This window comes from Megascapheus bottae, chromosome 34, assembly GCF_031878675.1.
Source record: "Megascapheus bottae isolate mThoBot1 chromosome 34, mThoBot2.hap1, whole genome shotgun sequence".
Classification (NCBI taxonomy): domain Eukaryota; kingdom Metazoa; phylum Chordata; class Mammalia; order Rodentia; family Geomyidae; genus Megascapheus; species Megascapheus bottae.
In genome coordinates, this window is record NC_143542.1 from 3,643,353 (window position 1) to 3,669,907 (window position 26,555).

Sequence of the window (26,555 nt, forward strand, 5' to 3'; positions counted from 1 at the left end):
AAATGTCATTTCCTCCATATAGTTTCTCAGTTGAAAACATTGACTGTGACCAGGATTCCTTTTCCTCTTTCCCCATTAGGAACCAAAAACAGAAAAGTTAAAGGTTTTCTAAATAATCCAATTCCTCAAGGACAAGTAAATGAGGGATTGGACAGTTTCCCCACGTATGAATCACTCCATGTGAACAAGACTGTTTTCTTTGGAGGAGAACAGCTCTGATAAGGAAAGCCTTTTCTTCAAAGGTAACTCCCAGACCCTTGATCAGACCTGTACTGTGTACAGCTGGGTGTGGTGGTACTTACACAAAGCTGTGAGCCCAGTTGTGCAGGAGACCAGAGGTCTCAGTTCATGTCTGAGGCCAGCTTTGGGCAAAAGATGGAGCTCCTGCCTGAAAGATAACTAAAGCAAAAACGGCTTAGGGGGTATGCCTCAGATGGTAGAGCACCTGCCTAGCAAGTGCCAAGACCCTGAGTTCAAACTCCAGTACTGATTCACAAAAAAGTGGGACCGGGAGCATAGCCTAGTGGCAAGAATGCTCACCCAGCATTCAGGAAGCCCTGGGTTTGATTCCTTGATACCACATACTCAGAAAAGGCCAGAAGTGGAGCTGTAGCTTAAGTGGTAGAGCACACTAGCCTTGAGCAAGAAAGTGTCCAAAGACAGTGCCCAGACCCTGAGTTCAAGCCCCATGACTAGCCTCCCCCAAAAAAAACAAACCTCCCTGGGTACAGTGGCTCACACCTGTAATCCTAGCTACTCAGGAGGCTGAGATTTGAGGCTCCCAGGTTCAAAGCCAGCCCAGGCACTAAAGACTGTAAGACTCATTTCCAATTAATTACTAGAAAAGGGGAAGCAGGGCTGAGGCTCTATGGGTAGGGCAGTAGCCTTGAGCTGCAGAGCTCAGGGACAATGCCAGGGGTAGGGTGGTAGCCTTGAGCTGAAGAGGCCCAGAATTCAAGCCCCATGACCCCCCCCACCAAAAAACCCTCAACTTTGTTGGGGGGGGTGGGAAATGGGAACAAAAACATGAGAGAGGGTATCAATGTGTGGTAAGTAGTGCACCTGCTACCTGACAAATGTAACTGTAACCCCTCTATTCATTATCCCAACAATTAAATTTGAAGGAAAAAAGAAAAACTCCACTTTGGAGGGTGGGAGTGTAGCTCAGTGGAAAAGTGCTTGCCTAGCATGCTTGAAGCCCTGTGTTTAATTCCTCAGAATCACAAACAGAAAAAGCCAGAAGTAGTGCTATGGCTAAAGTGGTAGATACTGCTGGTCTTGAGCACAAGAACCTCAGGGACAGTGCCCAGACGCTGAGTTCAAGTCCCAGGGCTGGCAGGCAAAAAGAAAAAAAAAAAACAAACTTTCATTGTATGATTGTATGTACTATAATTCAGAAATACAGGCTTAGAATCAGAGGGCAATGGCACTATGTAATTCTAATGAAGCTGAAGTCTTTTAGAATTTTTTCATTGCTTAAAAAATATATAAATGAGAAATAAGATTAGTCAGTTGTCTCAACCACAAGTCAACAGTTAGTCGAAAAGTATTCTAAAGTTTTCTCTATGTAAAATGACACATATGATTTATAATCATATGCACTCATCTTCCCCTCCCTTTTGAAGTCTCCCTGCATAGCCCAAACTGGCCTGAAGCTCCACCATCCTCCTGCCTCAGTCTCCCAAGCTCTAATGTGACCCATATGTACTTGTGAGCCCCCCCCCAAGCCTGGGACTTGATCTTGGGGCTCTGTGCTCTCCCTTCTTAGCTTTTTCACTCAAAGCTGGCCCTTTATAACTTGAGCCACACCTCTGCCTCCAGATTTTGGCGGCTTAACTGAACCGAAGACTTTCCTGCCTGAGCCGGCTTCAAAGTGGGCCCCTCACATTGCAGAGTTCAGAGTAGCCAGGACGACAGGCATGCCCAGCTTCACGGCTATTAATTTTTTCCTCATTCCAAGAATGAAGTCTTCTCTCCTGTGTCCATTTTTGAAGATACCATTTTTTCTCTTATCTGTGCTTTTACTGGTTTACATTGGTTGCACAAGGTGTGGGGGGGAGGGGGGTAACTGACATTTCCATGTGTATTTATAATGTATTCACACACACACAACTTCCCAAAGGTTCCGCCGCTCTACCCTCATATATGCAAGTGAACGCCTTCATTTTTTGGCTCATCTTCTGCTAGCCTGCTTCTCTTTCGCTCTCACCAAGGGGCTTTTTGAGCCGTTTTCACTCTGCTGTACTTCTAAGTTACTTTCTTTCCTCTTCCAAGAACTTGCACTCGTGTCCCTCTGCAAACGCAGTCGTGTACAGGGGTTGACACGTGTGGAGATGGTTGCGTGTGCTCTTAAGATACTTTTGTGGGCCAGGTGTGATGGCTCACACCTGGGATCCTATCAGGAGGTTGAGATCGGAGGATCGTGGTTCAAAGCCAGTCTGAGCACTAAAGACAATGAGACTCATCTCCAATTAACCACCAGAAAACCAGAAGTGGCATTGTGGCTCCAGGGATAAGGCGGTAGCCTTGAGCTGAAGTGCTCAGGGACAATGCCCAGGCCCTTAGTTCAAGTCCCACGACCAACGCCCCCCTACCCACCAAAAAAAGATACTTTGTGGACCACCATGTTTCTGCCAGGGTTGGGCAGGGGCAGGGGTGCACCACCTTCTGCCTGCTCCTCCACTCCATCAGTGGTGGGCTGGACTTGCGCAGGACGACTGAGGACAGCAGGGGTGTCTGCACCGCTGGGGCGCAGAGACCCCAGCTCTTCTGTGATTCAGGATGGAGGCGCAGCACCCCACAGGGTCTGTTGTTCCAGGTGGGTTTGTCCACTATCCTTCCTGTCATTGTTCCCCTGCCTGTCACCCCAAAAGGCCTATGGACAGGCAGCCAGAAGGTGCCTGACAGCCTCAGATTGTTCCTGGTCAAGTCCTGAGAGCAATTGCTGTTCTGTTTTTTTAAACCCTGCTAGACCAGCTGAAGATCAGTAACTTTAATTACAAAAGTCTCTTTGTGTCACGGCTGGGACTGAACAATAGTCGAGTGGAGTCAAAGGTAGAGCATGTGGGAGGGTAACTAAACTTTAACATTTAAACAGTTGCAAACTCCTAATCTGTCTCACACTGGTAATGACGTCTCATGCCTGTAGCCCTTGCTACTAGGGAGGCTGAGATGGAAAGGTTGCAGTTTGAAGCCAGCCCAAGCAAAAGAGAAATGGAGGAGAGCCTTCCTCCTCCATTACAACCAAAAGCTGGGCACCCTGGGGAACCCCCACCATCTCCACTGTGGTCGGGCAACACGAGTGCGGGGTTTGCCTGGCCAAAAGGTAAGACCCTCTCTCAAAAATAAACAGCACAACTGGATGAGGATGGCCTAAGCCAGTAATCCTAGCTACTCAGGAGGCTGAGATCTGAGGATTGCAGTTCAAAGCCATCCTGGGCACTAAAGTCTGTAAGACTCTTATGTCCAATCAACCACCAAAAAACCAGCAGTGGTGCTGTGGCTCGAGTAGTAGAGTGCTAGCCTTGAACTGAAGAGCTCAGAGACAGTGCCCAGGCCCACAGTTCAAGCCCCACAACTGACAAGAAATAAAGATAAATTAATAGATAACTAACTGAACATGTATAAAATATATCAGATAACAAGGTGAAATATTGTAACAAAATGTACCTTCTATCTGATGAATATAATGTAACCCTTCTAATAATTACAATAAAAATATATGAAAAAATTAATAGATAACTAGATAATAGCACAGAAGAGAGCTAGAGGGGTGACTCAGTATTAAAGAATATCTGCCTAGCATGCATGAGGCTCTGAATTCAAACCCCTGAACCAAAAAAAAAGGCCTACTTTTGTAAACAAGTTAATCTACCACCTCCTCTCAACTTCAGTGTACGAATGGGAGACCTGCTGCTTTTTAAGCAGTCAAAAGGCAGCCAGATGTGGTGCCAAATGCCTCTACTTCCAGCTACCCAGGAGGCAGAGATAGGAGGATCACACTTGGAGGGTATCTTGGGCAATAACTATGTAAGACCCTCTCTGAAAAGCATGCTAAAAAACAAAAGGACTGGGGTCGTGATTAAAACGGTAGAGCACTTGTCTGGAGAGTGAAGCCCTGAGCGCAATCCCTAGTTAACAGAGGGGGGGAAAAAAAGTAGAAAAAGACTACGATGCTAATCAGAAGTGTGGACTGCAGCCCGAGAGGGAGAACAGGGAGTAAGTAAGTCCTCACATCCCCTTCCTGGTATCACAGTGCCATGGGTTGACTTCCAACAGGCTGGCCCTTTGGGCGACTTTTAAGATTTCAAACCTAAGAGGTCGAAGTAAGTATTGAACGTTTTATTAAGTTTTAAAAGTTTTCCATCTGTGCCACTTAGAGCTATCGGGGTACTGCCTCTCAAAGAAGTTAGCCTGGAATACCTGGGTGTCAGTCTCAGGGCTAGAGACTGACTTCACATAGAAGACCTGCCACCCACAGTCTTGGCAGAGGATGAAGAAAATGACGGGTTTTTCTTCTTCTTCTTCCTTCAGGGAAGACAGGCATCATGACAGCCTTGGGGCCTCTTACACCTTGTTTGCCCTCAGTGGCTGGGACCCCACTCTGAGGAGAGAGCCTGGAAATGCTTAGGGTGAACTCTAAATGCAGTTGTGTCTGTGGGGAAAACGTTTGTCACAAAGACCGACCATCTTCACCATTTCAAAGTAGAAGAGTTCAGGGGCATGAAGAACCATCAAACGTTGGACGTGACAGCTCACACCTGTAATCCCAGCTGCTCAGGAAGCAGAGAACAAGAGCCTCACTGTTCGATGGCAGCCTGGGCAAAAGTTAACGAGACTTCATTTCAATCAATAAGCCAGGTAAGGGATCTAATATCTATGAGGTCTGAAGAGGACAGTTATGCTACAGGGCTGGACCTGGGCAAAATCTCAAGAACCCATCTGAAAAATAACTAAAGCAGGGCCAGGAGTTTGGCCTAGTAGTAGAGGGCTTGCCTAGCATGCACAAAGACCCAGGTTCGATTCCTAGGTAAGACATAGAAAAAACCAGAAGTGGTGCTGTGGCTCAAATGGTAGAGCTCTAGCCTTAAGGAAGCTCAAGGACAGTGCTCAGGCCCCAAGTTCATGCCCCCAGGACTGGAAAAAATAAAAAAGGAAAGAAAGAACGAAAAAGAAAAGGCACAATCACCATGAACAATGGTATGAAGTTCTTCAGAAGCTAAAAGAAAGAAACAAAAGATACCAGCCTGGTACCAATGGCTCATACTTATAATCCTAGCTACTCAGGAGGCTGAGCTAGAAGGATCATGGTTGAAGGCCAGCGTGGGCAGAAAAAAAACTCAAGACTCCATCTCTAAAATAACCAGAACAGGCCCAGCTGCAAAAGGCCAGGGAAAGGTGGCTCAAGTGGTCGAGTTCCAGCCATGAGTAAGCAAGCTGAACAAATGTGAGGCCCTGAGGGCAAGCCCCAGTGCCAGGAAACAACATGAAAAACAAACCAAAAAAACCAAACACCCTCTGACCCACTAATTCTATTTGTGAATTCGAAGCAGGAGCTCTAATCGATTATGTGTTCAGTCACGTTCATAGCCGTGTTACTCATAATACTCAAAGGGCAGAAGCAATTCGAATCCCCTGATGGACGAATTCTAAACAGGCTATGGTAGATGTATATCATGGAATATTATCCTGTCTTGAAAAAGAATGGAGAGCCTGGCATGATGGTACTTGCTTATAAGCCTAGCAACACAGGGGATTTAAACTCAGGGACTCAAGCTTGCCAGGCCAGTGCTCTCTGTCTTACCCCATGCTCTCCAAAAGGCGGCAAGGAAAGCGTGATTCTGCCAGCATCAACACGAGCCACAGGGACCGTGGCTCGGGCCTTTATCCTAGCCACTCAGGAGGCTGAGTGCTTCAGGATTGAGGTTCGAAGCCAGCCTGAGCAGGAAAGTCTACTCAGACTCTTATCACCAATTTTTTTTTTTAAGCTATAAAATGGATCTGTGGCTTAAGTAGACTCGAGACCATGCACAGGGGACAAGGCCCACACTATCTTCCCCTCCCTCAGGGTGGAGAGGGGCTGCGCTCTGTGGGGGTGGGGGAAGGACCACTCACCTCTCCAAAGTACTTGTCCACGATGGCCAGGGCACCTCGGCTCACACGGGGGTTGTCGTGCATGAGCAGGGCCTCCAGGCGCTCTATGCCACCGAGCTCTTCTATCAGCTGCCGCAGGCAAGCCTGCTGCTGCGTCTTCTCTGCTGCCTGTGGGGGTGGAGGGTGCAGCTCATGAGACCCCAGGCAACCTGGACCCCACTTCCGCCTCATCCTCATCTCAGGGGGGCCAAGACATCCCTGCTTGGCCACAAGGGCTGCAGTCTCCCCTCCCCAGGGTGACTGGAGATGTCGCCACCTTCTCCCTTCACATGCTTGTGACATTAATATATAATCCCGCCCCCCCTCATGCCTGTAACCCTAGCTACTCTCTCAGGAGGCTGAGATCTGAGGATTGTGGTTCAAAGCCAGTCCAGGCACAGAAGTCTGTAAGACTCTTATCTCCAGTTAACCACCAGAAAACCAGAAGTGATGCTGTGGCTCAAGTGGTAGAGCGCTAGCCTTGAGTTGAAGAGGTCAGGGACAGCACCCAGCCCCCCTCCCAGAGTTCAGGCCCCATGAGGGATAGTAATAATAATAGGATTGTAATAATAATATTCCCACCCGCAACGGAATGCAGCAGGTACGTGCATGTAAATCCACGCATGTTCATGAAAAACAAGCATGTACATCTTACGTATAGAAGCATGCTTTTTTACATATTCACTTATGCTCATTTTCATGCACAAAATAAGGATTTCTAGATCACATGTATGTTTACACCAAACACAAACACACGCCTGCGATTTTTGTGCCATATTGTGATTTGAACTCAAAATCTCCTGCTTGCCAGGCAAGTGTTTTACCCCACCCCCCCACCCCAAGCCATGCTCTCAGTCCTTTAGTTCTTTTTTGATAGGAAGATCATGGTCTAAGGATGGCCTGGGCAAAACCCTCTCTCCACCTTTCAAGTTGCTGCAATTACAGGCATGTACTACTACACTTAAGTCTTTGGATATGTGCTTTTTTTTTTTTGCCAGTCCTGGGACTTGAACTCAGGGCCTGAGCACTGAAAAAAAGAAAAGCTGGAAGTGGTGCTGTGGCTCAAGTGGTAGAGCTCTAGCCTTGAGAAAAAAGTCTAAGGACAGTGCTCGGGTCCTGAGTTCAAGCCCCACGACTGGCAAAAAAACATATATATATATAATATATATATATATATATATATGGAACTCAGTGGTCAAGTACTCAACAAGGCTCTGGGTTCTAGCCCCAACACTAGTAAAACCAAGCAAGCAGGATCTGGTAAACCCTTAGAGAGAAAGTAACAAGATACACGAAGGCCAGACTGGAAAGTTGTCCCAAACATAATGACACTTCACTGGCCAGAAAAACAACATTCCTGAAGCAGGGACAGTAAGGACAAAGGTTGGAGAAGCAAGCGCTGTAAGCCAAATGGCTTATTTGGAGAAGGTGGGGAAAAGACAGACAGACACACGAGAAGAAAAAAAGAAAGTATTTTGGCATTGTTCTCCTGAAGAGCATTTTTTTTTTTTTTGGTCGGTCATGGGTCTTGAACTCTGGGCCTGGGCTCTGTCCCTGAGCTCTTCAGCTAAAGGCTAGCACTCTACCACTTAAGCTACAGTGCCACTTTTGGTTTTCAGGTCTAACGGAGGTACAACTCGAGTGGACTTTTACCTGGTCTGGCTTTGAACAGTGATCCTCAGATCTCAGCCTCTTGAGCAGCTAGGATTACAGGTCTGAGCCACCAGCGCCCAGCCTAAAGAGCATTTTTGTTACTATTTTATGAGGAGATGAGCAGCAGCACAAAAATGTGCCATAGATCACACCTTTGTTTTGCCAGGGCTTGCTTGTCTAAATTTTGCTAGCCTCACGTCCTATCTGAAGGCCCAAAGTCAGTTACTGCCTCAAGCAAAGAAACTCAAGTAGGATTGAAGGCAGAGGTAGGAGAATTACAATCTGAGCCTGGCACTGAGCAAAAGTAGGAGACCGTAGTTAAAACAACTAATGTAAAAAGGGCTAGAGGTGGGATAGGGTGTAGCTCAGTGGTAAAAGCTCTTGCCTAGCAAGTGCAACATTCTGGGTTCGATTCCCCAGTACCAAAAAAGACAAAAAAGGGAGGAGCTAGAGGCATACCTCAAGTGGTAGAGTCTGCCTGAAAGCACAAGGCCCTTAGTTCAAACCCCAGTACTGCCAAAAGGGAAGGAAGGAAGAAGGGAAGGAGAGAAGAAAGGAGAGATGGAAGGAATGAAGGGAGGGAAGAGAAAGGGGAAAGGAGGGAGGGAAGGAGACACAGATTTACATTTTTTTTGCCAGTTCTTAGCACATTATTCTCCCACCCATGACATCCCATGTTAATCAGGATGACGGGCACCGATACTGTTAGGCAGAGATGAAGTTTCTGTAACTTTTCTCCATCTGGCCTCAAACCACAATCCTCCTGGGTATCTGGAATCTCAGTCATAGGTGTGAGTCAGTGCCTCCTCCCCCTCACCTCCCCCCATGATACCTTAACTAAACCTAATGCATCACCAACCCTGAGGCAGAACTGTCGGGCTAAGCCAGTCCTAGATAGCTAACTCCATAAATATTTAGGTTAAGATACTCTAGAGGCTGTCCCAGTACATTGCTCTCCTGGAGGCAGAGAGGCAGGAGCACTGTGATCTGAGGTCCACCCGGGCAAAGTTAGCCTGAGACCCTGTCTACAACAGGACTGAGGAGGGGGTGTGGCTTAGCAGGCCAAATTCCATTGGTGCTGCTGTCATATAGAAGCAACTCAAATGGTAGGTGACTATTGGGGTTAACTTTAGTTTATGTGACAGCTAAGACTTTTCTAGACTCATGGGTCAGTGCCTCGCAGTCTCTCCCGCCCTTGCAGACACACAGGTGGACACAAGTTTACCATGGGCCTCAGCAGTCACTGCCGCTATCTGCTTGTTCCTTCCTGGAGCAACGCTGTTCTAATTGGCTGCCCACTCACTGGCTTTGTCCTGCTTTAAACTTTCTGTGGGTTTCTCTGCGTTACGTTTCACAGAATTAGTCACTGCCTCCTGCCTGCCAGCCCCCGTGGGCCTCATCACCCTGCATAGGCCTGAGCTCTCGCCACACCCTCTCCTCAAATCCCCACACCACTCCTCGCTCCTTCCCATCTCCGCTCGGAGGCCATTCCTATCCAGTTACCGGGTGAGGGCTCGGCCTGCTCTCCACCTGGACCCTTACTTCCTCTCCCAACCCCCCCCTTCTTTTTTTTTTGCCAGTCCTGGGCTTGAGCTCAGGACCTGAGCACTGTCCTTGGGCTTTCTCAAGGCTAGAGCCCTACCATCTGAGCCTCAGCACCACTTCTGGCTTTTTTCTATGTCGTACCAAGGGACTGAACCCAGGCCTTCATGCATGCTAGGCAAGCACTCTACCACTAGGCCAAACTCCCGGCCCTCACTTCCCTTTTATCTGGTTTTCTTTACCCAGAACTCCCTTTCCACTAACACACAATCTCCACTAGCATAAAGGCATGAGAGCAGGGCACGGTCATACAGAAAAATAACCCCAGCCCTCAGGAGGCTAAGGCAAGAGACCAACCTGTGCCACCTCATCTCAAACCAAGAAACATGACCCTGGGCACTGGTGGCACACCTGTAATCCTAGCTAGTCAGGAGGCTGAGATCTGAGATTCCCAATTCTAGGCCCAGCCGGACAGAAAGTCCATGAGATTTTTATCTCCAATTGGCCATCAAAAAGCCACAAGCAGAGCTGTGGATCAAGTAGTAAAGTACCAACATTGAACACAAAAGTTTAGGGACAGCACCCCAGCCTTGAATTCAAGCTCCAGGATTAGGACAAGTAAATGAACAAGTCTATATACCACCATATTCTAAACACCCAGAAAAGCTCCTGGCGTACAGACCCTGGCATAAAGGCAGCAGTCACTGTGTGAGATGTCCGTTTCTGTGCTGTTGGCAGAATGTGTGGCCAGGTGGGACCGTGAGGGTGAGCTATAATCCTAGCTACTCAGAAGGCTGAGATCTGAAGATCATGGTTTGAAGCCAGCCCAGGCAGGGAAGCCTATGAGACTCTTATCACTAGTTAACCACCAAAACAAACAAAAAACAAAGCAACAACAAAGAAAACCCCACAAAAACAATAAAAATAGAAGATATATTCGAAGATAGGAAATAACAGTTATCCTGAATTAACCTAACAATTACAAGATTCCCAATCCAATCCCTAGCACTGACCAAATATATAATATATATAAGCACATTAAAAAAAAAAACTTGTGGAAAAAAGCAAAAAAACACAAGAAAAAAATGTGGGCAAGCTGGGCGCAGTGGCTCACGCCTGTAATCCTAGTGTGTAATCCACAGGAGGCCAAGATCTGAGGATGGCAGTTCAAAACCAGCCTGGACATGAAAGCCTGTGAGACACATCTCCAATTAACCACTAGAAAATGGGAAGTGGGACTGTGGCTCAAGGGATAGGGTGGTAGCCTTGAGCTGAAGAGCTCAGGGACAGCGCCCAAGCCCAGAGTTCAAATCCCACAACCGACAAAAAATAAAAAAATTGTGGGCAGAGAGGGAAAAACTGGGGGAAAGCAAAAGAAGGGGTGCCATTGTCCAAAAGAAGAAAATACTCAAAGCTCGCCATGAAATGGTAGCCCCTGTGTGTAACACCTTCATAGTAAATGACATTAAAAACCAACGGTGGAATAAGAACACAGGTGCAGAGAGGTGGCTTTGCGCCCACCTGGAGGATGTGTGCGATGACATCGAGGATGATGACGATGAGCCGAATGTCGGGGACCTTGAGTAGATTCACCAGCGGCCCCAAGACGCCCGAGTGGACGAGCTGGAACAACTGGTCCACTGACGCCCCTGTGGCGAAGTTTGCCACTGTCCACACAGCTTCCTTCTGGACTCGGAATTCTCCCTGCAGGAACAGAGCGTTTACACCTCAGGATCCTGCAAAGTCCAAGGTTCGCTTTTCCCCCTATGTCTGCCTACAGAGAAGAATAAACAGTCCAGCCACATATAGAAACCAGAAATTACAGTTGCGGAGTTTCCAAGGACAGTGGCCCTGCGGAATGGCCCCAACTAGGCATCCAACCCCTCAGGCTTCTCTTTCTAGCCTGCAATGCAACCGGGAGGGCCAGGGCCACTGGGAGGGCCACGGGCTGGCACACCTTGTGTGCCACTTACTTACATTTCTTAGTATCCTCACCAAACCAGGCAGGATGCCACCCTCGATCAGCTGCTGGATGTGGTGACGGGGTCCGGCGGCCACGTTGCTCAGGGCCCACATGGCCTCCTTCTGGATGGAGGATCTGGGGTGTTTCAGGAGCTGGGGTAACACCTTCAGCGCGCCCGCGTCTATGGCCATCTGTGTCTGCTGGTCTGTTCCGGTGACGACATTGCCCACGGTGCGGAGAGAAGGGGTCTGGAGGGGCAAGATGAGACACAGAGCCGTCATCACGTGAGCCCTGTGCCCTCCCAAACATGCCCACTGGAGCCCCATGCCCAGGGGCATCTTGGGAACTGTAACCATCCTCATCACCCTCGCCGTGCAACAAATCTCAGTGGCTGTTTTCCAGCCAGTTTCAGGTTCTTGCTGGCTTTCTTCTGAGAGGCAAGAGACACCTTCAGCAAGGTGCATGCGCACCTGTCATCCCAGCTCTGCAGAAGGCATTAATAGGAGGATAGCAGTCCAGACGACTCTGGGCACACGCATGAGACCCTATCAGAAAAATTAAAGCAAAAAAGGGCTGGGGGCATGGCTCAATTGAGAGAGGGCTTGCCTAGCAAGCCAGGGGCTATGACTTCAAACCCTGGTACTTAAAAGGAAACGCCACCACCTTCGTTACCTTTTCAACTGGGGGACGATGCTAAGCCAGTGACAGTGCGGATCACATTTGTGTTTAGCGTTTGTGACTGCAGTCTTTCTAAATGGGACTAGGAGAACCCAGAGGCATTGCCTGACCTGGGCATGCGCTGCCTCTCAGTGACCCTGAAGGTTTGCAGGAAGCCCCATGATTGGACTCAAAGCAACAAATGCCTCAGTAGACTGACCATGGATCAATCCAAAGTTCTCTGTACCTAGGACAATGGAGTCGGTTAACCATTCCAATTTTCCTAACCTATCAGGATTCTACACCTGTGACACCGCAGAGAAGCAGCTCTGCAGGTCAATCACAGCCTTGTTGGAGCAGCTTCAACTGAGCCCCAGAACTTCTATAAAAAGTTGTCTTAGGGCCAGGAGTTTGGCCTAGTGGTTGAGTGCTTGCCTAACATGCACGAAGACCTGGGTTCGATTCCTCGGTACCACATAGATAGAAAAAAGCCAGAAGTGGTGCTGAGGCTCAAGTGGTAGAGCTCTAGCCTTGAGAAAGTCCAAGGACAGTGCTCAGGCCCTGAGCTCAAGCCCAGGACTGGCAAAAAAAAAAAAGTTGTAAAAATTGGGCATGGTGGCACCTGCCTATAATTCCAGTTGCACTGAAAGCAGAGATCAGAGGATCTCAGTGCCAGGGCCAGCAGAGGCAAAAGTTAGTGAAACAGTTACCTCAAAAACAAAATGGCAGGATAAGAGCTATCTCTAATCCCAGCTCCTCAGGTGGCAGTGGTAGAAGGACTGAGGCTGGCCTAGGCAAAAGCACAAGACCCTATGTAAACAACAAACAAGCAACAGAACTAGGGGTATGGCTCAGGTAGCCCTGAATTCAACCCCAGCACTGCCTAAAAAAGAAAATCTTTCTTATTCCCTTTCCCCTTCATGCTCCCAGCACTATTTCCAGAACTACCTGAGCAACAGGGTACTAACTCAGAGGAGATGCCACTACATGACCTTACACGGGCCTAGGAGAAGCACCTAGCCAGCACCCACGACTCAGCGTGGTAGGAACCTGTTCAAAGTGCCAGTGATGCTTTTACCTGCACCTAGGTAATCCGAGAAGCAACTGGAGAGAGAAGAAGAAATCTCCCTTTGTATTTACACAAGAAATCCAAATTATATGAGCAGGAAAAGGAAGGGTGCAAGGACCTTTTTCCTGACAGGCAGGATTCTTAACCATTTATCACTTGGTCCATTTCTATTTCCTTTTCTAGTTATCAATTTCAGGTAGAGAAAGTTCTGGAACATCTACTAGGATTTGAGCCGGCTGAGAAGAATGGCGGGGGTGCAGAAGGGAAGAATGTGGGGCGATGTTTACCAGGACGTTGAGCTCGGGGCAGGACATGAGTTCCACGAGCCGGGGAAGGATACCCATGTTGACCACCTGTTCGATACGCTGGTTGTGGCCATCGGTGAGATAGGACAGGGCCCAGCAGGTGTCAGACAGGATCTCGTTGTCGTTGTGGCCCAGGAGGAGGGCGAGGCGGGGCAGCATCTGCATCACAGCCTCCTTGCTGGGGTAGGGGTTCTTGTTACGGCACAGGTTGGACAAGGTCCATGTGAGGTTGCGCAGAAAGCTGATCTGTAACCAGGAAAAACACAGGCAGCTCGCCCCTCTCCATCGGTCTTGACCAAGCCCCAGCCAAAGCATGCGTGCGCCAAGTAGAGACTTGTTCTAGACTGCTGCTGGATGGAGGAGGATTCAAATGCTACATGGAGGATCTGTCAGAGGGGACCGTCCTTCAAAATGTCTTTTCCCACACGACTCACTTGATGGCCTCATAGTTTCTCAACAAAATCTCTGAGCAGGAATCACTCATTTGTTCTGCCAGTCTAATTCTGTCAAGAATGTCACAACCCAATGTCTGACCTCTTCCACGATCTTTTTTCCTATGCTGCCTCTGTTTTCTTCCTTCTATTCTTCTTTCCCTCCGTCCTTCCATCCTTTTTCTTCCCTTCCCTTCTTTCTCTTCCTTTTTTTCTTCTGCAGTACTAGGAATTGAGCTCAGAATCTCACTTGCTAAGTCCAACACTATTCATTAAGCAATACCCCAGTCCTTTTTTTCCAGACAGGGTCTCCTACTTTTGCCCAAGGCAGGCCTTGGTCGCTAAACCTGCTACATCTCCCACCCCTCATAGCTGGGAGGTAGTCAGGAACCACTATACCTGGCTACAACACAGTTTCTAAACCACAACTTTCTAAGCATAATTTCCTGTGTTGTTACCACCTTAGTTGACTTGGACCCTAAGATAAGCCTCAAACCTAGACACCTACTGAACCCAATCAAAACTGGAACCATCTGTCTGAGCCGCCTAAATGGAAGGTGGTCAAGTAGTAGAGTACTGCCCTGGCAAGTATGAGGCTCAGAGTTCAAATCCCAGCATTGCATCCACACTGCAACGGACCTCTACCAGTTCCTTCAGAGAAACATTCATGCTACTGGTCCCTAACAACAAATCTAACTCAGTCTTTACTCAAAACACACTCAGACCCGTAGTCCAGCTATGGTGCCAAGCCCTTTCCCTGCTTCTCACGTGGACGTGGGCATCTTCCTGGGTGTGGTGGTTTAAAGACACTCACCGGTATGTCTGCTCTCATAAGGTCCAGCAGGTGTGGAATGGCATTGCTGGAGATAACAAGGTCCCTGAATTCTGGGCCATCGCCTACAAATAGATCAAAGAATGACATCCAAAGAGAGAACAAAGTGAATTTTGCAATAAGTGTCTAACTTCAAAAGTTCATATGAAGGATCAGAGACTATAGCTCATTCTTGGGGTTTGTCAAGTAGCCAGGCAAACCAGGAACCAGATCCTGGCTCTCCTGGGGATCTGTTGGATGGTTATTCCTATGACAAGCAGGGACCCCTCTGCAGCTGGCAGCAGAGGCCTTGGCATGAAGCAATGCCTTTCAAATCCAATTCAGAACAACCTATCGGGGTCCACAGGGGTTGGCAAGCAGTCAGGCAGCATCATTCACGTAGGCTCAAGATTTTGCCTATCGTATTAAGATCGCTTGTGAAGCTGGGATCGCAGGTTTCTGCTACCACACCTGCCTTATTGAGAAGGTGTCTGGCTATTTTACCCAGGTTGCCCCTGCATGCATTGTGAAAGCCATTATTTTATGTCCCACTTGCCAGTGTTTGAGCTGGCTCCATGATAGAGCCATCTTCATTTGCCAAAAGCCCTGATGGGAAGCTGGATGCTAGTAGCTTAGGTGTATAATTCTAGCTACTCAGAAAGTTGACATTTGAGGATCATGGTTTGAAGTCAGTCTGGGTAGACAAATCTCCCAAGTCTCTTTAGCTCCAATCAGCCAGCACAAAAAGGCAGAGTGGCTCACGTGGTGAGAGTGCTAGCTATAAGCAGGGAAGAAAAAACGCCCAGACGAGAGCATGAAGCTCTGAGTTCCAGTGTCAGCATGCACATGTGCATACATGTACCCACGCTATCTTAAAAGGTCCAGTTAAGTGGTCTCCCCCCCCCAGAGAGTAGTTGATTTCAGCCAGAAAACATAGGACTTCCCACCCTTCCAGCATTCATTTCCTACCTTGACAGACCATAGTATCAAGCTCTACATCCACACAGCAATTTTAAGATTACTCGTATGGTTTTTTTGGAGGGAGAGTGGGGAGGAATATGAAGATTGAACTCAAAGACTTCAAACATGTTCACAAATGCTCCACACTTGAGCCAGGTTCTCGCCCCCCTCAGAGTCTCAGGCTTTTGCCAGAGGTTGACCTTGGAGATCCACCTCCCTCCATCTCCCAAGTCGTGAGGATTCCAGGGCCACCTTACCAGGCTGGGTTTGCGAGATAAGGTCTTGATAACTATTTGGGGCTGGGTTGACCTTGAACTGCATTCCTATTTCCACCTCCTTAAGTAACTGGAATTACAGGTCTGAGACACCAGACCTGGCCTAGCTTTAAATTTTACTTTTTTTTTTTTTTTTTGCAGTATTGGAGAATCAAACTCAGGATTGCATACATGCTAGGTAATAAATTTTTTGCCAGTTGTGGGCTTTGAACTCAGGGCCGCGGCACTGTCCTTGGGCTTTGTCAAGGCTACAGCTCTACCACTTGAGCCATAGCATCACATTCGGCTTTTTCTATATACATGGTATGGAGGAATCAAACTTAAAGCTTCGTGCATGCTAGGCAAGCACTCTGCCACTAGGCTATGCTTCCGGCCCATCACTCTCACTTTTGAGTGACACCCAAGGCTACATTTTGAGGGCAGACTTTTTTGTCCGTTGTGGGGCTTGAACTCTGGCCCTAGGTGCTGTCCCTGAGCTCTTCCACTCAAGGTTACCGCTCTACCCCTTGACAATCTGAAGTGGCGCTGTGGTTCAAGTGGTTAACTGGAGATAAGAGTCTCAGGGACGACTCATGCCCGGGCTGGCTTTGAACCACAATCCTTTGATCTCAACCTCCTTAGTAGCTAGGATTACAGGTGTGAGCCACTGCGCCCACCCTGAGGGCAGACTTTTTACCCCAAGCTAAGGAAATAAAGTTGTAAGCGTAATTATCTAGTTCTACAAAAGGGTTTCAATTCAATGTATCAGTCTGTGTACAACACACTGGCCAGAAGACATTTTCCAATACGTTCCCTTAATGATTTTCATAGGACCTAGTACGCCCCCCCTTCCTTCCTGGGCCCTTCTGGCAGGCGTCCTTCGGAACCCCGTGACTTTAGCATGCTGTGCACCCTCTGCTTTCAACTTGACTGTGAATTGCACAGCGCATCGAGGGACACGGGGATGTCAGGTGCACCCCACAACCCAAACAAGTCCACCCCCACGGCAAGCAAGCGAGCGCCTCACCTGCAATGTTGCCCAGGGCCCAGGCGGCCTGCTCACACACGGTCATGTGCGGGGAGGACAGGAGCACCACCAAGGGCGGCACGGCGCCCCCCTCCACCACCGCCCGCGTCTGCTCCGAAGTCCCCGAGGCAATGTTGGTCAGAGCCCAGGCAGCCTCCAGCTGCAGGTGGGGGTGCAGCGAGGGCTTCAGAAATTCCACCAGCCTGGGGATGAGCCCCGCTTCTATGATCACTTTCAGAGGAGGGTTCTTTTCCTGCGAGAGCATTTTCCTGTGCAAGGATAGGGAGCAGGTGGGGGGGAAATGTCATGGGAGGGAGGGAGGGAAGATTGTGCTTTCTAGATCCATGTACAGGACCATCTGTTCTAACTATCTGATAATGGTGTGATTATACACACGTGTGTACACACACACACACACACACACACACACACACACTCATATTGCAGTGCTGGAGTCTCACCCAGCAGGCTCAATAACCCAGGCCCTGCCATCAAGCCCCACCCCGTCCAAGCCACCTGCCCAAAGCCACACCCCCTAATAACCAGATGGGGCAAACCCCTGGGCCAGACTTCCTTCAGAATCTGTTGTTTAGCCTGCAGTGTTCACTCCGCAGCCCTGAAACACAGCAGCATTTTGCCTTCAGGTATTATCTACGAGCTGCATTCCCGCAGGCGCCAATGTAAATCGAGTCATTCATCTCTGTCCACACGCGGGCATCTATTAAGCTGCCCTCAAGGACAAGGTAGCTTAGCGATCTGTTTGTGAATGCAGGAGCCTTTCCCTGAATTTTATGGCTTTTTTTTTTCCTTTTCTAATCCCAAGATTGGATACAGTCCACTGCACCCCTTTCTGGTTATAAACCTGCAAAGAGTAGCCCCGGGGTTGGCCATACCTGGCTGCTTGGGTGGCCACAAACCAGATGACGGGATTAGAGCCATTCACACCTTCAATTATTTCCTCCAGAGAGAGGCCGGGCTGCAAGAAGACACACATCCAGGTGAGAGCCCCTGCCCCGCCAAGAGGAAACACAAACAGCAAGAGCAGGGCATCCAGGTGATGAGACAGGCCAGCATAAGTGGCAGGCCGGCTATGTATGCGGGTCCGTGGCATAGGTCATAGGTCACAGGGGGGCGCTCCCCACGCACAAAGAGAATTCCTCACGTACATTCCCCAGGACCTTCCTTTTTTATTCTGTGCAGTAAGAACATGTTTGTGTATATAGAAGGAAAAATAGGCCAGCCACGGTGGCTCACGCCTGTCAGCCTAGCTACTCAGGAGGCTGAGATCTGAGGATTGAGGTTCAAAGCCAGCCCAGATACAAAAGGACCCGAGACTCTTATCTGCAATTAACCTCTAGAAAACGGGAAGTGGGCCTTGGATCAAGGGTAGGGTGATAGCCTTGAACTGAAAGAGCTCAGGGACAGCACCCAGGCTGAGTTCAAGCCCCATGCAGCCCCCCCCCCAAAAAAAGGAAAAATAAAAAAGTAAGGGCCCCTCAGATTCCCCTCCTCTATGAAAACACCCTAAAGCAGAAGGAAACCAGGACTAGGGCCTCATGCTTGTCATCTAGACTACCTGGGAAATAGAGGCAGAAGGATTGAATGTTTGAAACCAGTGAAAGTAGTGAGTCTGTATCAAGAACACAAGGATGGATTGGATGTGACCCAAAGGATGGAGCATGTAGAAAGCCCTGGGCTCAATCTTTGGAAGGAAGGAAAGAAGGAAGAAAGAAAAAAAAGGAGGGAGGGAGGGAGGGAGGGATGACTGAATAGAATCACAATGGGAAAATAGAAAATGATACAAAACTCTTTTCCAATAATCTTGAAAATGATCAACAAAACAACATCTTCAGGGAGACTTTCCAAGAGAAAAAAAGACCCAAGTTACTAAACTGAGGAATGAAAAGTACAGAAACAACTACTGAGCTTACAGAACTAATAAACAGCAAGGGAACTATGACCAAAATATACCCCAAGAAATGAACCTAAATGAAAGTCCTAGAAATGCACAGCCACCAAAAGAAATAAAAAAAAAAAACTAGCCAGGCACTAGTGGCTCACGCTTATAATCCTAGCTACTAAAGAAGCTGAGATCTGAGAATTATGGCTCAAAGCTAGCCTGGGCAGGAAATAGTCTAAACGACTATCACCAACGAATCTCCAGAAAACTAGAAGTGGAGCTGTGGCTCAAAGTGGTAGAGTGCTAGCCCTGAGTGGGTAAAAGCTCAGGGACAGCACACCCAGGCCCTGAGTTCAAACCCCATGACTGACAGAAAGAAAACTAAAAGAGACCTATGACCACAATTGATACTAAAAAATAAATTTAAGAAGGTCACATGGCATGCCTTCTCATTTGCTACAGTAGCTTGGCACTGTCAGGGCTGTGGGGAGGGACTATAGGATACGTAGCAGCCAGGGCGTCCCAGCTGCAGGTGAGAAACAGGATCTGGTTGAAACAACGTGAGAGAACACATAGTACACACTGGAAGCAGTCAATTGCATCTCAGTTTTGAATTATATCTTATTTTTTTAAAAAAGGAATCTGTTCATAAAGGGGCAGAAACCTGTCTCCTCATTCATCATTCTGCTTCATTCCTTCCTGAGTGGAACATCAAGGCCTACTGAATTTAACATGACACATGGCTGCTATCTCTACAGCAATCCACAGAATGATGGCATCCAGGGCCACAAGTTTAGCCTAGAGGTAGAGTGCTTGCCGAGCATGCACAAAGACCCGGGTTTGATTCCTCAGTACCACATACATAGAAAAAAGCCAGAAGTGGTACTGAGGCTCCAGTGGTAGAGCTCTAGCCTTGAGAAAGTCCAAGGACAGTGCTCAGGCCCTGAGCTCAAGCCCAGGACTGGGGAAAAAAAAAATGATGGCATTCAATGATTTTCCTGCTAAGTCCTAGAACTATATAAACGCCCATTTCGTCCATTTCCAGGTTTAGCGAGAACAAGACACAAATTTCAATTCGAAGTCATCATTCCATCAGGATATGATGTCATCTACCTCTAATTCCAAACACTCAGGAGGCTTGAAACAGGAGGATCACAAGTTCCAGGCCAGCCAGGATTGCCTAAGACAGCCTCAAAGAGAAAAAGAAATAAGTGCTAGATATGGTTCTTGCCTGCAAACCTGGCTACTCAGGTGTAGAGATAGGAGAATCCTAGTTCAAACTTAGCCTGGGCAAAAAGTACAAAAGTATGGGTGGAGGGAGGGAAATGGGGACCAAGACATGAGAAAGGGTATCAATGTTTGTGAAGTAATGCGCCTTCTATCTGGTGAATATAACCCTTCTATCAATAAAAAAAATATATGGAAAAAGTACAAAAGTGCAAGAGCCTATCTGAAAAACTAAAAAGGAAAAGAACAGGCAGTGTAGCTCAATGGTGATTGCTTTCTTCACCCTCAGGGCTAAATTAGATCCCTAGCAGTAGAACCAAAACAAAGGCAGCAATTTCTCTTCCCCCAAATAGAACACAGATCCGAGACTCTCAGCCATCCAAGAGCCTTCTAACAAAGGCATTTTAGCTCTAACCTTGATCTCTTCTCCCCACCTCGACCCCTAGATGGCATTGGAGTTTGAACTTGATCCTGCCGCTTGCTCAGCTTGCTTGCTCATGTTTGGCCCTCTACCACCCGAGTCACATCTCCAAGCTCTGCTTTTTTTTTTTTTCTGATTATTTTTGAGACAAATATAATGGAGTTCTCCATTTGAGAAATATTCCAGCCTTAAATGACAATCCTCAGAGCCCAGCCTCCAGAGTAGCTAGGATTACATCAGCTTCCATTGCCTGGCTATGTTACTCCTTTTTTTAATGTTTTTTTTTTTTCCAGTCCTGGGGCTTGAACTCAGGGCCTGAGCACTACCCTGGGGCTTTCTCAAGGCTAGAGGTCTGCCACTTGAGCCACAGCACCACTTGTGGTTTTTTTCTATGTATGTGGTACCAAGGAATTGAACCCGGGTCTCAGTCCATGCTAGGCAAGCACTCTACCACTAGGCCAAACTCCCGGCCTATTACTCCCCTTTTTAAGAAAGGAATTAAATGAAAAGTCACAAACAGAATCTCTCAAACTCGGTCACTTTAGAGAGCTGGGTGGAGAAGGAGCTCTTGGCACACTGCCTCTTGGTCACATGCCACACACCACTTTGGCTGGAGTTTCGGAAGCTGGGTCATAGGACGGGAGAGTGATGTTTCTCCTCTTCAAGGCCTGCTCGTCTTTCCTGGCTTTTCGGAGTTCCATGCTGACCACCACCCTCTGTTGCCGCAGCACCTAAGGAAAAGAAAGAAACTGCTCAGCAAGTCCACCCAGATGCCATGCACTGCACATGCCATGTCTCAAAGCATTTGGCTGGGTGGTTTTTGTTTCTGGTCCTGGGGCTTGAACTCTGGGCCTGGGCACTGTGCCTCAGCTCTTCAGGTCAAAGCCAGCACCACTTTTGGTTTTCTGGTGGTTCATTGGAGATAAGAGTCTCAGGTGGACTTTTCTGCCTGGGCTGGCTTTGAACCACGATTCTCAGATCTCAGCCTCCAGAGCAGCTAGAACCATAAACATGAGCCACCAGTGCCTAGCCCTAAATTAAAAAAAAAACAAAAAGAAGTGACACTGTGGCTCAAGTGGTAGAGTACCAGCCTTGAAGAGCTCAGGGACAATGCCCAGGCCCAGAGTTTAAGCCCCACAACAGACACAAAAGCTTTTTCTTTTATCTCTGGACACCTCGCAGACTTGATGTTCCTGATAAGTGAGTTTTGACTAAAGACTTTGAAGCAGTAATTACAGTCATGCATCGCTTATCCACAGGGGCACACGGTGAGAAATGGGCCACTGGCCTATTTTGTCTTGTGCATGCATCACAGAATAAAGTTACAAAAACTAGGTGTCAGCACTGTGGCTCAAGTGGTAGAATACTAGCCTTGAGCCAGAGAAGCTTAGAGACAGGACCTGAGTTCAAGCCCCAGGTCTGGGGAAAAAAAACCAACAACAAACCAATGCTAGGAGAGCTTCAGTGTCACAAGGCAATCAAGTATTAGGGGACTACCACAGAGTGTATGGTAGTTGAGCTTGGTTGCTCACTCCTGTAAGCCTGGCTACTTGAGCAATGAAGGTCGGAGAAATTGAGGTTCAAAGCTAGGCAGAGCCACAAGCCTGCGATCCCAGCTGTGGGTGTGACGCTCGCAGCCACATCCTCCGTGATATAGGGAAGCACAAATAGGAGCATAGCCCCAGCCTGGGCTGGCTGGGTGTCAAATCAGACAGTATCTTGAAAATAACCAATGCAAGGTCTGGGGGTGTGGCCGTGAGTTCGACCCCAGCTGGCACTAGCTGCATGAGAAGTTTATATGTGTCAGGACACCTTCTTGTTTGAAAGTAGGGCCAGGGTGGTGGCACGTGGCAAGGCAGAGCCCCTCCGAGACCTATGGGCCTCTGTGTGGGGGCTAAAGCACATCTCGTTGAAAGGAGATCTTGTCCCTTTGACCCCTACGAGCTTCTGGGCTCCTAGTCTTTGCTCTGGCATTGTTCTATTTTTCTTCTTTTCACACAGGGTCTTACTACATAGCCCAGGCAGGCCTTGAACTTAAAATTTTCCGGCTTCAGTCATTAAATGTTGGGCTTATAATCACGAGCTACTTTGCCTGGCTTCTAACTAGTTTCCTATATCATGAGACTCTTATCGCCAATGAACTACCAGAAAACTCGAAGTGGTGCTGTGGCTCAAGGGGTAGAGCAGTTGCCTTGAGCTGAAGAGCTCAGGGACAGTGCCTGGGCCCACAGTTCAAGCCCCAGGACTGATCCAAAAAATTTTTTTTCTAAAAAATGTGGTTTAAATATGATATAAAAATCAATGTTAATAAATTCTTTAATTAAAAAAAAAATGTGGTTTCAAGCCTGGGCTAGTGGGCTCAAACACATGTAATCCTAAAGGGTCACAGAGTTCAAGCCCAATACCAGCACATAAAAAAGTTATTTTTGTGTGTGTGGTTTCAAGGCCTCACAGAAATCCTGATTTGAGTCCACAGTTGTCTGATTCCCAAGTCCATTTGTTTCCGCCCTTGCCCCACCCCCACCCCGTGCTGAGGATGGAATCTAAGACCTGGTGACACAACTGGGCTCCTTCCCCGGCCCCCTCACCCCCCTTTTTTTTTTTGCCAATCCTGAGGCTTGAACTCAGGGCCTGGGCACTGACCTTGGGTTTTCTCAAGGGTAGATTGAGCCACAGCATCACTTCTGGCTTTTTCTGTGTATGTGGTACCAGGGAATCCAATCCAGGGTTTCATGCATGCTGGGCAAGCACTCCACCACTAGGCCCCTTAACCCCTACTTTGTTTTGAGACAAGGTCTTGCTATGGCATGTGCAGTTTGGGAACCTGAGATGGCCTACCCCAGCCTCCCCAGTGCTGGGATACAGGTATGCCCTCCGCATCTAGTTTGCATTTTTTTTTTTTTTTTTTTTTTTGCCAGTCCTGGGGCTTGAATTCAAGGCCTAAGCCCTATCCTCGGGCTTTCCTCAAGGCTAGCACTCTACCACTTGAGCCACAGCACCACTTCTGACTTTTTTTTTCTATGTATGTGGAACCAAGGAATCAAACCCAGGTCTTCGTGCATGCTAGGCAAGCACCCTACCACCAGGCCAAACTCCCGGCCTCTGCATCCCATGTTGATGTCCTGACCACATGGCCCTCATACTCACAGACGCATCTTTGCCTCGGTATTTAAATTTTCTCAGCCTCTCCTCAGGAGCGTCCAAGACAGGCATGCCGATGGGAGCTGGGAGAACACCTGTAGGTGGACGATCACAAAGACACTCAGTGGCCAGGACATGGGTCACTGGTGAAAGCTTCTTGGGTGTGGGGGGATTCAGAGACAGCAGGGCAGGGATGCTGGGGGTCAGCCCTGGGTCATCGGGAGTGAAGGGATCCTTTAAAAGGAAACAAGACTGGAACCTGATCTCTGATGGCCAAAGCAAGCGGGACAGAAAATGCCCCTCCCCTTTGTGTGTGTCTGTACGCATGTGCATACGTGCACATGCGTGTGCTAGGGCTGGGCGCTGTCCTGAGCTTCTTAGCTCAAGGCTGGCGAAACATGCATTTAAATCCAGACACTGCTTGCTCTTGCTTGTAATCCAAGCTTAGAACATGGAGATCTAGGGACCAGGAGTTTGGCCTAGTGGTAGAGTGCTCGCCTAGCATGCATCAATACCTGGGTTCAATTCCTTGGTACCACATACATAGAAAAAGGCAGAAGTGGTGTTGTGGCTCAAGTGGTAGAGCTCCAGCCCTGAGAACGCCCAAGGACAGTGCTCAGATCCTGAGTTCAAACCCCGGACTGGCCAAAAAAAAAAAAAAATGAAGATGGAGATCTGGATCTCAGTTCAAGGCTAGCCTGGGAAGAAAAGTCTGCATGATTCCATCTCCATTTAACCCAATAACAAAAACTGGGCTGGAGGTATGGCTCAAGCTACAGAGCATCAGCCAAGCACATAAGTCAAGGCCCTGATTTCAAATTCCGTTATCAGGAAAAGAAAAACATCTAATATACTTAAACATGCTAACAGACTGACTCGATGCTCAGGAGACATAACAGCAGCCTGCAGCTGAGCAAACGACAAGGCTTATGGTATAGAAGTGCCTTATGTAACTTTAGTACAAGTCAGTTGTTTATGCTTGCGATGACAAGACTGTCAAACTGAGTGTCTCTAGTCCACGGAAAGATGGCCATCCATTCAGGGCTGGGGATGTAGCTCAGTGGTAGAGGGCTTGTCTCCCAGTGCCAGCTCTCTTCCAACCCAAGTGGAGGGAGGGGAAAAAGGAGGGGAGAGGGGAAGAGAGGAAGAAGAGAGGGAAGGAAGGGAAAAGGGAGGAAAGGGAGTGAATTTTTGATCCAATGCATGCATTACTTTACAAAATGAAAAATAGAAATTATGAAGTCAGTCCTAAGTCTGGATACATCTGCAGTTTCAGAAAACCTCAGAGCATTAACTACCAACATCCCATTCCAGCCCCAAGCTCACCTTCTAGATCCAGCACCAAGCCTGGTGATGGTGGCTTCTGCCAATAATCTTAGCTGCTCTGGAGGCTGAGATCTGAGGATCGCAGCTGGAAGCCGGTGTGGACAAGAAAGTCCATGAGACTTTTACTGTCAATTAACTATCAAAAAAAAGGGAGGGGGGACGGGAGTTTGGCTTAGCAGTAGAGTGCCTCCCTAGCATGCACGAAGACTCAGGTTTGATTCCTCGGTACCGTACATGGAAATGCCAGAAGTGGTGCTGTGGCTCAAGTGGTAGAGTGAAAAATCCCAGGACAGTGGCCAGACACTGAGTTCAAACTCCAGGACCTGCATGCACGTGTGCTCATGTACACCTGCACGTGGCTCAGGCTTGCAAACCTGGCTACTCGGGAGACTGAGAGCTGGAGAATCACAGTTCAAAGCTAGACTAAGCAAAAAAGCCTGAGATAAGTTATCTCCGATTAACTGGCAAAAAAAAAAAGTCAGGAAAAGCTGGACACGGTGGCTCACGCCTGTCATCCTAGCTACTCAGGAGGCTGAGATCTGAGGATCCAGGTTCAAAGCCAGCTCAGACACAAAAGGACCTGAGACTCTTATCTCCAATTAACCTCTAGAAAATGGGAAGTGGGGCTTGGCTCAAGGGTAGGGTGGTAGCCTTGAGCTGAAGAGCTCAGAGACAGCGCCCAGGCCTAGAGTTCAAGCCCCGTGACACCCCCCCCCCCCAAAAAAAGCCAGGAAGAGCGGGAGCTCAAGTCTCCCACTCAAGGCCTAGACCTAAGCTGGGGGGCGGCTCGAGCACACTCAGGCATGCGTGCACACACAATGCGCATGCCTGGGTCAGTGGGGCTTGCACAGCTGCATCCTCAAGGAGGGTTTGCTTCCAGCCGAAAACCACCCACTGGGTCGAAGCCTATTCACCAGGAAGGTGAGCCAAGGGGCCCCACTACCAGGGCATCTGTTTCCACCACAGAGGCTGAGCCTCCATCTGGCTCTTTTTTTGGTTCCCCAGGGGCTTCACATGCTGGGTGGGCTTCAGTGCCAGGTTCAAAGCTAGGCAGGGTGATTGGGCCTCTCAGGTGGACACGGCCCATGTGGGGAGCTCCAGGTCCATCCTCCAATACACCAAGGCTGGGGGTTTCTGCGGGTCATGGGGTTTGAACTCGGCCTGGGCACTGTCCCTGAGCTCTTAGACTCTGGTGTTGTTGATGGCCTCCCGGAGGCTGGTAGCAGGCCTCACCCCCACACCTGGCTTGTTGATTGACATGGGGTCTTGCTAGCTTTCTACCTTGGCAAGCTGCCTCTTTTTCTCCTCCCGGTGTCTGCCAAGCCAATCCCACTAACTGGCATTACAGGTGTGAGCACGGCACCCAGCCTCAGCTGTGTTTGCTTTTCCTCTTCAGAATTGGGGACGGTCCCCACGCCTTGCACAGGCCAGGCAAGCACCCGGAACCCCAAGGCCCCGTTTGATAAGGACAGGGTGAAGCAGGGCATTCACAAGGCCTGCGTGGGCCAGGTCACTTGGCTCTGGCATTATTTGGGGGCGAGGGAATGGAGCCTCCTCACTCTCCACACAGCCACAGGGGCCCAGAGACCCACTGTCCCCCACCCCAACCCACCCACACACAGGAACCAGCCCTGGCCACCCGCCTTCCACTCACCTGGCTGAGAGCTGCTGGCTCTGGCTCCTGGGTCGGCTTTAAATGCCATCGGGGCCGGCAGGTGGTTCTGGGGTGAGCTGGC

General features: G+C 48.7%; 1 protein-coding gene across 1 annotated transcript; it reads right to left on the reverse strand.

Annotated features, from left to right (window-relative positions):
• Window positions 1-4,372: 4,372 nt before the first annotated feature.
• Window positions 4,373-26,555, reverse strand: Kpna7 (karyopherin subunit alpha 7). Its single transcript, XM_090324392.1, has 12 exons — window positions 26,474-26,555; window positions 24,820-24,955; window positions 23,500-23,588; window positions 20,955-21,083; window positions 17,698-17,780; window positions 16,805-17,073; window positions 14,567-14,649; window positions 13,304-13,567; window positions 11,305-11,538; window positions 10,849-11,031; window positions 6,115-6,261; window positions 4,373-4,817 (listed from the first exon to the last, which is right to left on the reverse strand). Exons 3-12 carry the CDS (start codon window positions 23,563-23,565, stop codon window positions 4,800-4,802), a joined length of 1,476 nt encoding a protein of 491 aa, XP_090180518.1. The 5' UTR covers window positions 23,566-23,588; window positions 24,820-24,955; window positions 26,474-26,555; the 3' UTR covers window positions 4,373-4,799.

Bases quoted from the DNA above. Each gene is read 5' to 3' on its own strand.
- Kpna7 (XM_090324392.1), bottom strand. From the start codon at position 23,565: ATGCCTGTCTTGGACGCTCCTGAGGAGAGGCTGAGAAAATTTAAATAC. The intron at 11,539-13,303 runs GTAAACATCGCC...TTGCCCCTCCAG, and splicing joins GCCCCGAGCTCAACGTCCTG to ACCCCTTCTCTCCGCACCGT. The intron at 11,032-11,304 runs GTAAGTAAGTGG...CTGTTCCTGCAG, and splicing joins TGGTGAGGATACTAAGAAAT to GGAGAATTCCGAGTCCAGAA.